The 14,468-nt window shown below is 40.5% G+C and overlaps 1 protein-coding gene across 1 annotated transcript; it reads left to right on the top strand.

The window, feature by feature from the left end:
• Window positions 1-6,778: 6,778 nt before the first annotated feature.
• On the top strand, window positions 6,779-10,706 carry LOC105041252 (protein SAR DEFICIENT 1). The gene is made up of 8 exons (XM_010918133.4): window positions 6,779-6,984; window positions 7,668-7,743; window positions 8,093-8,145; window positions 8,525-9,024; window positions 9,552-9,712; window positions 9,809-10,003; window positions 10,110-10,206; window positions 10,303-10,706. Exons 1-8 carry the CDS (start codon window positions 6,896-6,898, stop codon window positions 10,494-10,496), a joined length of 1,365 nt encoding a protein of 454 aa, XP_010916435.1. The 5' UTR covers window positions 6,779-6,895; the 3' UTR covers window positions 10,497-10,706.
• The last annotated feature ends 3,762 nt before the right edge of the window (window positions 10,707-14,468 follow it).

Raw genomic sequence — 14,468 nt, 5'->3', positions numbered from 1 at the left:
AGTGTGGTTATCATGTGGTTGCTGTGTTCTTCCTTTTTATCTCCTACTTAATAGGAGTTTGTAGCATTCAGATAAGTATCAGTCCAGGAACTAGCAGTCGATCCAGCAGTAGAGCTTTTCTTAGGTGAGGGTGTTTCAACACTCGAAGAGTTTGTCCTCTTGAGGACGGGGGAACTTGGACAGTTTTAATCGGCAGGAGTGGATTGCGTGGATGTTTCGTTTGCTTGGATTGTGTTGTAGAGTAGTAGGCTGCAACTTGCCTGCTTACGAAATTGCTGCGTTGGGCCACAAGTCATGGTATGGGACTTGTCAAAATTTAGTCGCGTCAGATTCTCGAAGAATCATCCGGACTTGAGCAAAGGGATTGGATTTAGCTTTCTTTATTTTGACAAAAAAAGGTTGTTCTTTTTGGAATCATTATTTTGGGGATTAGTTTAATGTGTAACTTCTGTTTAGTAAATGAATCAGACCGTCCATGTCAGATTGGTTGCTTCGCATGAGGCTACTGCCCTACAAGGTCAAGTGGCTTGGCCCGGTGATTGTGACAACTTTAAACATCGATTTCTCAGAGAAGTTTGTTGCTAGCTTCCGATCTTCTCTCTCAGCAATTCATAGCAACTTCAATGTAATACGACTGCTGGCACTTGGGTTGGCCGCATGAGCTCTGAAAACTCCGTTGTCGGGAGAGAAATTTGGGATAGCTTGCCTTTTCCTTGCTTGGTGCTCGCATGAAGTTGCATGGCAGTATCTGTAGCTATTTCTGTGCCTACAAGTCATGGCTTGGTCTTAATAATCCCCACGGGTGGTCATGCTTTTGTCAGAATTCTCTCTGTACCTGACTTCTAGGTAATTTAAGGCCTCGATCTCTTTTGATGTTTCAACAGATTCTTGGAAGCTGTTTTAATAAGATGTCAAACGCTTTAGTCAGGTCCCTACATAGTGATGGATTCTCCTCTGCTGTATGTGGAGGGATTTGGCTTCTCCGACTTTAAAATGTTTTAAATGAATATAATAATTTATTTACTTACTCATTTTTGTAAAATAAGATAAATCATCAATAGTTTTCTATAAAATAAAGTTAATATCTTTTAGTAACAAATGGTGTTCTACGAGAAAATGATGATCTTGTCTGATTTTGATATAAAATTTATAACATTTGAAAGTTAAGATTTTTTTAGAAGGCTTTTAATTGTTAAGATGATATTATTCTCAATGTGAAAAATAAAAAGATTACAAGGGATTTCTTGGAGTCTAAATGAACGTTTAACTTCAACAGTGGTTCTTTATCTAATGTTGATACTTATTTTGCTGATGTAGTAGAGGAAATATTAGTCATATATGGAGTTAGAGTATTCTGACAACTGAAAGGTCAAGGTACTTTCGGGAGAGGCGGTAAACGAGATTGGAATCATTGAACGAGAAAAGTCTAACATGCAATAATCTTTGTTAATAGAGTACAGATAAAACATCTCATTTTATTTTCTTAACAAATATTAATTTCTTTAATTATCTAAACCTGTTAATAATTCCAACCAACTTTTTGCGGGCTTTCTATGCATAGTCTGGAAGGGTACGTAATTCTTTGTGCACCACATGTCTGGAAGGGTACGTAATTCTTTGTGCACCACATGTGGTGCACAAAGAATGCACCGCTTCACTACATTGCATCACATAGTGCAACTAATAAGAAGATAAATATTTAATATAATTTATTTTTTTAAAATTTTTGATTAAAATATTTTTTTTAATATCATGACATCTTGTTGTTTTTTATATGATGCAACATGATGTTGTAAAATTGTAACAAAATATCATAATTCTATGACATCCTCTTGCATCCTATAGATAATTATCAAGATGTCATAAAAAGCTAATAGAATATCATAATAATATCATGACATTCTGTTGCAATCCTATGACATCCTATTGCATCTTATAGATAATTACCGAGACATCCTGTTGCATGTTATAGACAATTATCAAGATATCATAAAAGGCTAACAAGAGTCATAATAATATTATTTTCTATTGCGATTTTATGATATCATGTTGCATCCTATAAACAATTATCGGGATGCTATAAAAAGCTAATAGGATGTCATTCTAATATTATGACTTCCTATTATAATCCTATAATATCCTGTTGTATCCTATAGACAATTATCGAGATGTTATAAAAAGCTAACAGGACGTCATAATAATATTATGACATCATGTTACAATCCTATGACGTCCTGTTGCATCCTATAGATGATTATCAGATTATCATAAAAAGCTAACAAGACGACATAATAATATCATGATATCCTGTTTGTATCTTAGGATATCCTGTTGTATCTTCTAAAAAAGTAATACGATGTTATAACATTAAAAAAAGATATTTTGGTTAGAAAAAATTTAAAAAAATAGTTTAACTGTATTAAATGCTTGTCTCCTTATTAATTGCACTACATGGCGTAATATGGTGAAGTGGTGCATTTTTTTTGCATCGCACACAGTGCATAAAGAATTAATCTAACTTGCAACGTGCAAAGCTTACATTATTGTTGCAACCAATATATCAAACCTGCACGTTCATTTTTTTATACAACCCGACCTAATTTAGGCCTATCTGAACCGACCACCAGGCTGTTAACCATTTATTGGGACATGCGATTGAGAGAGGAAGACTTTCGATAGGAGTCTTCTTCATCCCCAAGTCCGAGATAAAGAGGGATTCTAGGACTCTTTGGAGCTCTAGATCCTGACAATAAAGTATCTCCCTTCTTCCCTCTAAATGAGTTGCCCCTCTTCCTCAATTGATCATTAGGGGAAAACCTCTAAATTTCTCTTATTTTTTGTTGATTGTGCTCCGTGATTCACTGCCAATTTATCATTAGAGGTGAGATAATCCACCTTAATCTCTTCTCCATAGCCATCCCCGAGTCCATCAACCATCGTTAATGGGTTTAATCGCTTGATTGCCACTGGAGATCGTCTGATGGTGAACAAAATCTTCCCCTCTTCTTATCTACTTCTCTTCTTCCACTCCACTAGCTGCTGTTGCTGGACATGATCGTACTTGGGTTGTTAAGGACTGGAGCCACTAAGGTTGCCATCGTCAAGGTGGTTGGCCTATAGCCCTATCTCCCTCTCTCTTGTTTCCATAAAGATGAAAGAAGAAAACAAGAGAAAGAGAAGAAAAGATAAAAAAGAAAAAAGGAGTGAGAGTTTCTCTCTTCCCTCTCTCTTCTTTCTCTCTCTTCACTTACTTTCCTTAGTTTCTTTCTATAAATTTTTCTTAATAACTTTCTCTCTCTAGATTATTTCTCTCTCTTTATGAATTTCTTTCTTTAAAAATTCTGTGAACCAACAGAGGATCTAGATGTCTAGATAAACTCAAATCGATCATGTGACCTTGGAAAGGGTCCTAGATCTATAAGGTTACAACCACCTATTTTTATTTTTCCACCATCTATGATTGCTGATGATTTTTATTTTGACATTAATTATGTAGAAATGCAACAATCTGCACAAAAAAGTGTCGAGTGGAATATCTTATCATGAATTTATAGATCGAGAAGCTGATTGATTGTTGTGCTTGAATTTAAAACTGATCAAAATAAGGATCTCTTTACATAGTCACCTACATGTATATTTTTCTACTATACATGATAATCTATGGCTTTACAATGGATATATGATTTTTTTATTATATATATATATATATATATATATATATATATATATATATATATATATATATATATATATATATATATATATATATATATCACATGTTGACCATTTTAGTTGTTAGAAATACGATATCTAATGTTTGAAATTGAGCAAGAAATGTACTACAAACTATTGAATGGTTTATTAATTATGCAAGAGGATTTGGACTAGCCATGATGTGGATTGTCAGTTATGGAATGAATTATGATATCTTGGATTGTCATTCATAAATTGAATCATGACATCCTAGTTTGCCATCATAGACCGAAGCATGGATATCTTAGTTTGCCACCACGGACTGAAGCATGAATATTGTGAATTGCTATCATGGGTCAAAGCATGAATATTATAGTTTGTAATTATGGATCGAAGTATGATTTATGGTTTGTCAGTCACTGACTGAAGTGTGACCATGATTAATACAAAACTAAAAGATAACTATCGATTCGAATCATGTTATTGAAATGTAAATTGTAAGTGATCATATGAATCGATGAATTTATGATCATATATAATTTATGATATATGTTTATATAACTGTTGAGTTATATTAAATGCTTGATACGAGATTTTATGGTTTATTATTTCTCTTTGATATTGCTCATTCATTATTTTTGAGTTATATTATTATAGTGGTATAAATATAATGAGATTCTCATTGGACTGCAAAGCTCGCATCTCGATTTTTTTTTTTTTCAGAGTCGTAGGATACATAGTATTCAATGGATTGGAATGTGAAGTTTGAATGATGGAGTCATTTTATAAATTTTGCATGATTTATAGGGTATCACTCTAGGATTCATACAGCCATATCATATTGTTGATCTGAATGATGGGTTTGGGATGTGACAGTACTGTTATTCAAAAGCATGCAAATAAAAAATCATCGTAGAATCAACCAAATGTGAGTCATATGCAAATTCTTTAAACAAACATTCTACCATTACCACTTGCTGCTAATCAATTCAAGGCTCATTGGTTATACATCTGTAATGTGTACAATGATGGCCTAAAGTAAGGGCATTACTTATTCTATATCATTGACGACTTGATATCAAGTCTGCTCTTGACTTATATTCCATGAATGCTCCAGTCTTATATTCTTGGTAGAAACCGAGGAGCAGGTATAATTCATGGGAATCAAAGCCACATAATTAGCACATTACTTAATTGCTTGTGTTTATGTTAAAGGTGAGGCTACTACTGCCAAGTCCACACGCGGAAAGGGAGTAGTATAAGATCTATTTGGTAGGTTCCTCTGACAATGAAATCTTATAACCACCCATTACTGATAAAGATTTGTCTACCATATACGTAGAAAACAAAAAGTGGGACGCGTTAATGATTGAATCCTGTGCATAGATGTCATGACCAAAAGCCCAAACCAGCCTTCCAAAATCTTGAGTCAAGTCACCACCTACGTGTCACGCGTCTCTCAACGCGGGGAGGCTTTTGAAACAAACCGTGTCCCCAAGAATCCCCAACTCGTCCTTCCAGGGACCCAAAAAAGGCCCACCACTCTCTACCAACATGGAGAGACCGATCGTTTCTTAATTCGGTCACTGTTACTACCGAGACAAATTGGTCACTGCCAGCGAGCTTTGGGCCCACCCGGCAGTCCTTTTCATTTGTCTTCTTCTTTTAATAGGATTTTTCCATGATGGGTTGGTAGAGAAGTTACTACCGGGCGTTCCTACATGCTTGCATAGATACCCAAAGAATAATCGTTTAGATGCCCAGAGAACGCACATACACATTGGCAGGATCTTCAGGGTCCTCTGGGAAGGCAAGGGTACTTTGTGATTCTGGTAACCGCCGGTTGAGAGAAAGCAAATGCATTATGCGCTCCCCAAGGACCGGGAGAAAATAACCTGCAATTAATTACATCTATTAAGTAATTGGTATTCCTTTTATTGAGTTAATTTATGTATTCTCACATTATAATGACTTTCTAGGCTACATAATTTTGTTTGTAACATTGTTTATTTGGCCTTTGAATGTATGAGGGCTCGATGACTTGGAGCCTTAGTATTAATGATCGCAGGGATGATAAGTAAAGAGTTTTTATTTTTAAAAAGTTACTAATTTTTATGTCTAAAAAAATAATTTTCGGCTATCATTTTGTAAACAAATAAGAAAATAAAGAAACAACAATTTTAACAGATATTCCAAATCCAAAAGAATTTACTTAGCATCCCAGATTAAAGGGATAGAATTTGTATTTATGAATTCTCTTATGATTTTTTATACATGATAAAAAAATTATGTGAAGTGCATGTCATCAATACTCTTGTTCTCTTTGTATACCAATAAAAAAAAGGGCCGCGTCCTTCTCTCTAGAAGACAACAACTTTAAATGAATTAGGTAGATTCATCCACATTATTTAGTTCTTAATTTTTAGAAAATGATGATTTGTGTTGTTCTCTATTATAAGTGAAATTAAGAAGTGTTTCCACATCAATGATTGGGAGGTCTTAAGATCATGAGATATGTATATCTCTATTTATATCAACAAGAGCTCAAATAACATGAATTCAAACGGTCAAATTAAATTTGTAATACACTATCACTTTGCTATTACAAAAACCAAATTCTAGTAGATTGTTGCTAATGATATTTGTCCATCTTTTCTATAGCCGCATGAAAGAAAATTTTCAAAAAAAAAAGTATTAAGAAAGAAATAAGAGTCCAAAATATTTTAAATTAGGTGGATGAATATAATCATCTGCCCTTTCTCTTGTGTGCACTGCCACTTATGTGCCAAGATTTATTTTTAAATTCAAAGTACAACTTGTTTCTAGTAAGAATGAGGGAAGGCGGTATGCTAACAACATGGATTTTGGATACCAACTATGTTAGGGAGAGACTTGCGGCGGTTGACCGTTAAAGTTAGTGACATCGGAAGGAAATATTGCATCAGCTCACCATGGGTCGGTCTCCTGTTGGAACTAAACCATCCTTCCCTGCACCTTCCGGCCACCTTCCCTGCGCCTTCTAAAGAAGATTAAACAAAACGGTCCCACTGCTGCTGTTTGTGTATAAGACCTCGGCCATCCCCCTTGGCTTCCGTAGTCCTTCTTGTCCTAACGACCTTCCAAGCCTCGACTCTTTCCAACCTCCTCTTCTGCCCACTAAAATCTCCCAGCTTTTCTATTCCTTCTTAGACAGAAAAAAAATATGGCAGCTAAAAGGCTTCTTGATGACTCCGATCAAGACAAGGATCGGTCGGAGGACAAACGGATGCGGCGCCTGCCTTCTTTCTCAACGTTCGTAATCCTAATACCCTTCCTCTGCTCAACCTTTTTTTCTAATGTTTGCTGGAAGTTTTCTTCTTGTACTAAAGGAAAAGAGCATGTTTTTAGAATCTGAAAAATCGTATCAAGACTTAATGAGGTTTTGAATTGAAATATATAAATAAAAACAGTTTTCTGTATCATTCTTTTGCGTATTCTATATCTTCTCATGGGAAGAAAACATTTTGATGTGTCTTTTCTCATAATTTCATTGTTGAATATAGATAAATTTAATAACTAAGTTATGAATAAGAATGAAAAATTAACTAGATATTTAGGCATGACAACTTAGTAATGACTAGGTTATGATATCATTTATGCAAGCATGACTTGATACCTTGCAAATCTTACTGCTTGCAAGCTCATCCGGTAAAGATCATTCAGTTGAAGCGTCTAGCTTTTCTACCAGACCATACGGTTTCTGGGCCAATTATATGGAGTACTTTGCAGTATAACCCTGGAATCAGGCATGTTGTTATGTTTCCTATTGTATCATAACCTAAAATTATTCACAATTTTGTGAAATCCTTTTGGTGAGTGTTTATACTCGTTTGCCGCATATATTGTTTCTATACGTGGTATCTTATGAGATTTTAAAAGACGATGGCAAAATCAGTGTAGGGTTTATCTGACGTTTTCTCCTTGCCGTCTGACAGGGTGATCAGAGAGGCCATGATGGCGAAGTCATTGCAAAACTTGTTTATGGCCTTGGAACCACTGCTTCGTAAAGTGGTATGACGAAATCTCTTACAGGGCATGCTTAGATCATCAAAAGATTTTACATTAATTAATGAGCAATGCTTGTCGTTGTGCTCAAAAAAAAAAAAAAGTTTAGATTTACTTTTCTTCCATCCGACATCTTCGGGGGGCAAAAAAAAAAAGAGAGTGGGACCCATTCGCCCATCCATTGTTATTAAAATTGTTCCATATACCACGTCTATATGTTTACATAGCATGGCCTTTAGCTTGAGCAAGAACCGGAACAACCATGAGTGTGACAAAGAAGCAGAGGAAATAGTTGCATCAATGTTTATTTTCTTCAAAGAACTTTATTTTAAGCTTGTTTACTGTATTCGATTAGGTGCAAGAGGAGGTGGAACGCGGACTAATTCATAGCACGCGTCTACTTCACAGGTATAGCACGCAACTCTTCTCTCTACATATTTTTGTATTTTCTTTTATGAGAGGTTGGGTATCCTATCTCTTTGCTCTATTTCTTTGTTTCTATTCTTTAATTCCCTCTTTCATCTTATACATTCTTGTAATCCTTTCTTCTAATAAAAGTTGGGCGGTAGTTCTCTACTACTTTCCTTTTATCAAAAAAAATGGTAGAATAGTTCATGTATCTTTTAGTCCCTTTCTTTATTCACCTAAGGTTAATTAGAACTATTCTGAAAAAACAAAGCACGATTAAACCCAATCCTAATGACGAGTTCTAAACTTTCTTTCTTTCCTTTTTTTTTTTTTTTTTATGAAAATTGATTGACCACGTTGCTATGAAATTCTTGTACAGGCCTTCGCCTTCACAAATGCACATTGAAGCAGCTGAGCCACCAAGAATGAAACTAATCTTCCAAAGACAACCATCACTCCCGGTCTTCACCGGAAGCAAGATTGAAGACGAGGATAATAACCCTCTCCAGGTCCTCCTCGTAGATAACCATGACAGAGAAATACCTCTGTCCTCGATACCATCACCTCTCAAAGTAGAGGTGGTGGTCCTTGATGGCGATTTTCCTTCTGATGATCTCGAAGACTGGACGAGCACCGGGTTCCAGAAGAGCATAGTAAAAGAAAGGACAGGAAAGAGGCCATTGATTACAGGAGAAATCAACCTCACACTAAGAGATGGAAGTGCTTCCATCTCGGATCTCACATTTACCGACAATTCGAGCTGGATAAGATGCAGGCACTTCAGGATAGGTGCAAGAGTTGTGCCAGGGAGCTATAATGGACCAAGAATCAAAGAAGCCATGACCGTAGCTTTCATGGTTAAAGATCACCGAGGGGAACGTAAGCATGCTATATATCTTTGCCAGTACTTTTTAGTATCTCATCCATGTCATTTCATTGATTAAATTTTCTTACATGAGCTTTAAACTATAAGGCGTACTTGGTTCCAATTAGGAAATAAGTTGTAAGAGGAGGAAACAGAATCCTGTCGTGATCATCATCACCACAGTCTATCAAGAGATGATGAGCTTGTGGGCCTTTTCAAAGGCCCATCTAAGTGGGTCTTGTTCAAAGCCTCGCCGCATTATTAAAGCACATGGAAGACTCGAAGCCTACAAGATGATGCTTGTAGCCTTCTAATCAACTTCTTTTTGCCATGGTCCACCATCCACTAGTTAGTGCTAAGGGGATGCTTGGACTACCAATTCGAAACTAACATGGGAACAAGAAAGACAGTTGGACTTCCGATTTGAAAATAACATGTGAACCACAAAGATTTTCATGGCCATATTTTCTAACAAAAAAAAACTTCAACATCTAAAAACCGAGAAATTGACCAGCTCAATTAACATCATGTTCCTATACAGTGTACAGGAAGCATTATCCACCATCTCTCAACGACGAGGTATGGCGACTAGAGAAGATAGGAAAAGATGGGGCATTCCACAAGAAACTACAAGCTGAGAATATTAAGACGGTCCAGGACTTCTTGAAGCACTTGGTTATCGACCCTGATCAACTCCGCAAGGTAGAGCCACAACTTGATCGCCAAATATACCCAATGAGAAAATGCTATTTAGATTTCCATATTATCTAATTTATTCTTCTTGTTCCTATGCATCAGATATTGGGAGTTAATATGTCAGACCGGACATGGGAGGGAATAATTAGTCATGCCAGAACCTGCGACGTGGGTAAAAAGATTTACTTCAGCCGTGGGCCCAGTTTTACCCTTCTCTTGAACTCCATATGTGAAGCTGTTGGAATTATGACTGATGGCATGATGGTCCCGCTAAATGATCTCAGCAGATCTCAGAAAGTAAGCATTCAAATCATCACAAATTCTTGTCCTCTGTTTTTTGAGTAATAAATTCTTGCTCTGTGTCGACAATGCTTAACATCTGTATACCTGGATTTTTTCTCAGACTTATGTACAGCAGCTGGTCAGAGAGGCATATCAAAACGGGATTGAGCTGCAAGAAGCTGATGGATTGCCCAATCCTAACGTTCCTCTACTTCAAAGTTAGTAAACCATTAGTAAATTCAATTATCTTTGTTAAAGTTGTCCTCATATTTCTTCAAGTCCTAGTAGTTCTAACACTGATGATGTTTTGATAGATGAATCAGTGCATCAAGGTGGGATGGAATCATTGCCATGGAGTACTGTAATCCAAGAAAGTGCTGCATTCGAATATCAAATTGGGGGTTTTGACGAGGCTGGAGCTCCTCCAAACAATCTGCAAATTGCATTCAGTAGTCCTGCCCAAAATCCAGCAGGCTTGATGCCTCCAATTCCATGGAATCATGATTAAATGTCGGGTTGATTGTTTGATTGAGAATGACATGAGCTGTTGTTTAGCCTTCCTAAGTTGGCAGCTAAGCTACAAAGAGCCTGTCAGATTAGTAGTTTTGATGTACATTATAAAGGATATAACAAGTTGAAATTAGGTTCCTGTCAGCTGCCCTGATTGCTTGCATACAATAAAGGCAATATAAGCAAGTAACAAGAGGCGCTTTCTTCTTATTTCTTTCCTTTCTTTTTTTTTTCCCCTTATCTTTTCTTTCTTTGTTTTTTGGGTGGGTGTTGTAAAGGTCGGTGGGGTGGATTGATGTCCTGTACAAGTGTTAGGAAATGTCTGTTGCATTTGTGCTTCTCCCCCACTTGTTGTTGGGTGAATGAAATTTGGATCATGGGAATCATTCTCTCTGCCAATTTAAGTTAATCAGCTATTTCCTTGTCTAAAGAATGTTTACCTTTTCCGGCTTTTAAATTGTTAAGATTTGACGCCTCGAGATTCAGCCTACATTGAGCCCACAGCGAGGTTCGCGGTAAAAAATGGAGTCCAACGAGATCAAGATCACCTGAAACGGAGCTCGGATGGAGAAGATACAAGCTTTTGAAGTCGGTACGAAATCCGAAGTGGTGGAGGACCGCCGGTGGCTGGCGGCCCAAGCGGGGCCAACGCGCGGGACGTGCGACCCAGGCGTGCAGCCCGACGAGCGTGCGGCCAAGCCGGATGCGTGGCCCAGCCCGTGCGCGGGCCGGCCTAGGCCCAAGCACCTTGCCTGGGCTCTGCACCCCGGTCCACCGTGGATCGGGCGGTCCACGACTGGGCCTGTGGACCACGTGGACGTTTTCCATGCATTTTTCACGGTCCACGCATTTTTCACGGTTCACGATACTATTTCGTAGATCGGAGCATGATTGGAGGGCCCAGGGACGTTCTGGTTTTGATCCGACGGTCCAGGGGGTTATTTGGCTTTGTTTAGGACTCCTAATCCATCTCTAATCAGGGTTTAAGCCCTTTAAAAGGGCCTGTGAGGCAACAGAGAAACAAGTGGTCTGGTTTTGCCGCAAACACCGTACGGAGGAACCCGAGAGAAGAGAGAGAGATGGAAGCGCTGAGAGAGAAGGAGCAGGAGGCTCTTGGACAGCGGACGCCAGGTACTTCAGGGGTTCAGGGGGTCTTCCAAGAGAGAGAGAGCTTTTGAGAGAGGAACTTCTAGTGAGAGAGAATTGGGTGTACAAGGGTTGAGGGTGAGGTCTCCTCTTGTAAATTTTTTTTTTTCATAGTGAAGTTTGCATGCCCCGTAGAGGCGAGCCCTTTTATGGCTGATCCACATATTTTGATTGTTTTGTTTTGTTTTTTTTTTCTTCCTACTGTATCGCGTGGTACTGAAAAGATTTTGGGAGGTGGTGTCCTAGCCAGACATCCACCTAACAAGTGGTATCAGAGCAAGTTGGTACAAGGACGTAGATTGCAGCGGTGGTGAGCAAGACTGAAGATGGAGAAGACATGAACAATCAAGATGGAGATCAACAAGTTCGATGGTAAGAGCAATTTCTCCTTGTGGCAGGCAAGGGTGAAGGACGTGCTTATCTAACAGGGGTTGATCGATGTTCTCTTGTGCGATGAGAAGCCGACCACCATGGACATGCGGGATTGAAAATGGCTACAGATGCAGGCAGTGAGTACCATCCGCATGTACCTGACGGATGAGGTGGTGATCTATGTGCTGAGTGAGACTTCTCCGACGGTGCCGTGGTTGAAACTCGAGGAGTTGTACATGGCAAAGTCTCTCACCAACACTCTTTTCCTCTGAAGGCAGTTCTATCAACTGCGGATGATTGAGGGACAGCGTGCAGGAGCATCTGAGCCACTTCTAAAAGATCTTCACCGACCTCCTCAGTGTTGGTGAGAATGTTGAGGAGAAGACCAGGGCGCTGGTTTTGCTGGCGTCGCTTCTCTCTTCGTACGAGTCTTTGGTGACTGCTCTTCTAGTGGAGAAGAGCACCATCAAGATGGACGAGATCACCACGGTGATACTCCAGAATGAGGTTCTCAGGAGGAAGAATCCAGCTTCGAGCTCAGGTGGCGGTAGCTCAGCTTTGGTGACTTCTGGAGGAGCAGGAGATGGTAGACGGAGCGACAGGAGATCGCAACGAGGGCAGTCCAAGTCCAGGAGGGACTTGAGCAAAACCAGGTGTTACCGGTGTGAGGAGTTGGGCATCTAGCCAGAGATTACCCTCAACTTAAAAATCGGACGGTGGCTGCTGTAGCGACGGCCGGCAGCGATTCAGATGGAGATATCCTGGAGATATCTGACGAGATATTACTTCTTCCCAGCAGTGGATATTAGATTCTATATGCTCCTATCATGTATGTTGCAGAGAGGAGCAGTTTGACTCCCTGGAGAACAGTGTGGGCACTGTATATCTGCCAGATGGATCGAGCTGTGCGATCAGAGGCATTGGGACAGTCAGCTGGAGGACACATGACGGTGCAGTGAGGAGATTGGGGGAGGTCCGATACATACCCAATTTCAGGTAGAATTTTATCTCACTTAGTAGACTGGATTCGAGAGACTACAGGACGGTAGCTGGTGGAGGAATCCTGAAAGTGCTACGCGGCGATAGGATTGTGCTGGAAGGGAAGAAGGGGAGTAGAGGACATTATTACTTGACGGAGAGTCCAATGCGAGGTGGAGCTTCGGGATCCAGGCGGAGTCCAGAGCGAGGTGGAGCTTCGGGAGGCGGATCGGGCACGAGACAGGAGACTCGGGAGGATAAGAGGCGATGTCGCAAGGTAAGATTCCTATTGTCACAGGATGATGTCCCGAGCAGGTCTCAGGTCAGGAGGAGCACAGCATACGACGGAGATGAGATCGAGCAGCCTGGCTCGACTCCCATGTTTGTCCATCCATGATTAGCAGGTGATTGCCCCAGGGCATGGGGGCGAGGAGATCCAGAAGCTCTCGGAGTTTGAAAGAGGTCGAATATCGAATCGAGATGAAGATTGTTAAGATTTAACGCCTCTAGATTCAGCCCACAACGAGGTTCACGGTGAAAAATGGAGTCCAACGAGATCAAGATCACCTGAAACGGAGCTCGGACGGAGAAGATACGAGCTTTTGAAATTGACACGAAACTCGAGGCAGCGGAGGACCGTTGGCGGCCGGTGGTGGGCCGGCGGAGCGGCGGCGATGTGGCCGCAGGCGGCGGCACGCGGCCCAGGGGGGCCAACGTGTGGGACGCGCGACCCAGGCACGCGGCTCGGCGGGTGGGCGGCCCAACCGGGCGTGCGGCCCAAGCGGGTGCGCGGCCCAGGCAGGCGTGCGGCCCAGCCCGTGCGCGGGCCTGCGCGCTGGCGCGGCTCAGGCCTACGCGCGTGGGCCGGCTCAGGCCCAAGCGCCTTGCCTGGGCCCTACACCCCGATCCACTGTGGACCGGACGATCCATGGTTGGGCCTGTAGACCGCGTGGGCATTTCTCACGCATTTCTCATGGTCCACGATACTATTCCGTGAACCGGAGCGCGATCGGAGGGCTCAGGGATGTTCTGATCTTGATCCGACGGTCCAGGGGGTTATTTGACTTTGTTTAGGACTCCTAATCCATCTCTAATCAGGGTTTAAGCCCTTTAAAAGGGCCTGTGAGGCAACAGAGAAGCAAGTAGTCTGGTTTTGCCGCAAACACCGTATGGAGGAACCCGAGAGAAGAGAGAGAGAGGCGGAAGCACTGAGAGAGAAGGAGAGCAAGAGGCTCCTGGACAGCGGACGCTAGGTACTTCAGGGGTTCAGGGGATCTTCCAAGAGAGAGAAAGCTTTTGAGAGAGGAACTTCTAGTGAGAGAGAAGTGGGTGTACAAGAGTTGAAAGTGAAGTCTCTTCTTTTAATTTTTTTTTTTTCATAGTAAAGTTTGCATGCCCCGTGGAGACGAGCCTTTTTGTGGCTAATCCACGTATTTTGATTGTTTTGTTTTGTTTCTTCTTTCTTCCTGCTATA

The sequence above is a fragment of the Elaeis guineensis genome, chromosome 3 (genome assembly GCF_000442705.2).
Source record: "Elaeis guineensis isolate ETL-2024a chromosome 3, EG11, whole genome shotgun sequence".
NCBI classification, from domain to species: Eukaryota; Viridiplantae; Streptophyta; class Magnoliopsida; order Arecales; family Arecaceae; genus Elaeis; species Elaeis guineensis.
This window is presented reverse-complemented; position numbering and strand designations above follow the sequence as displayed.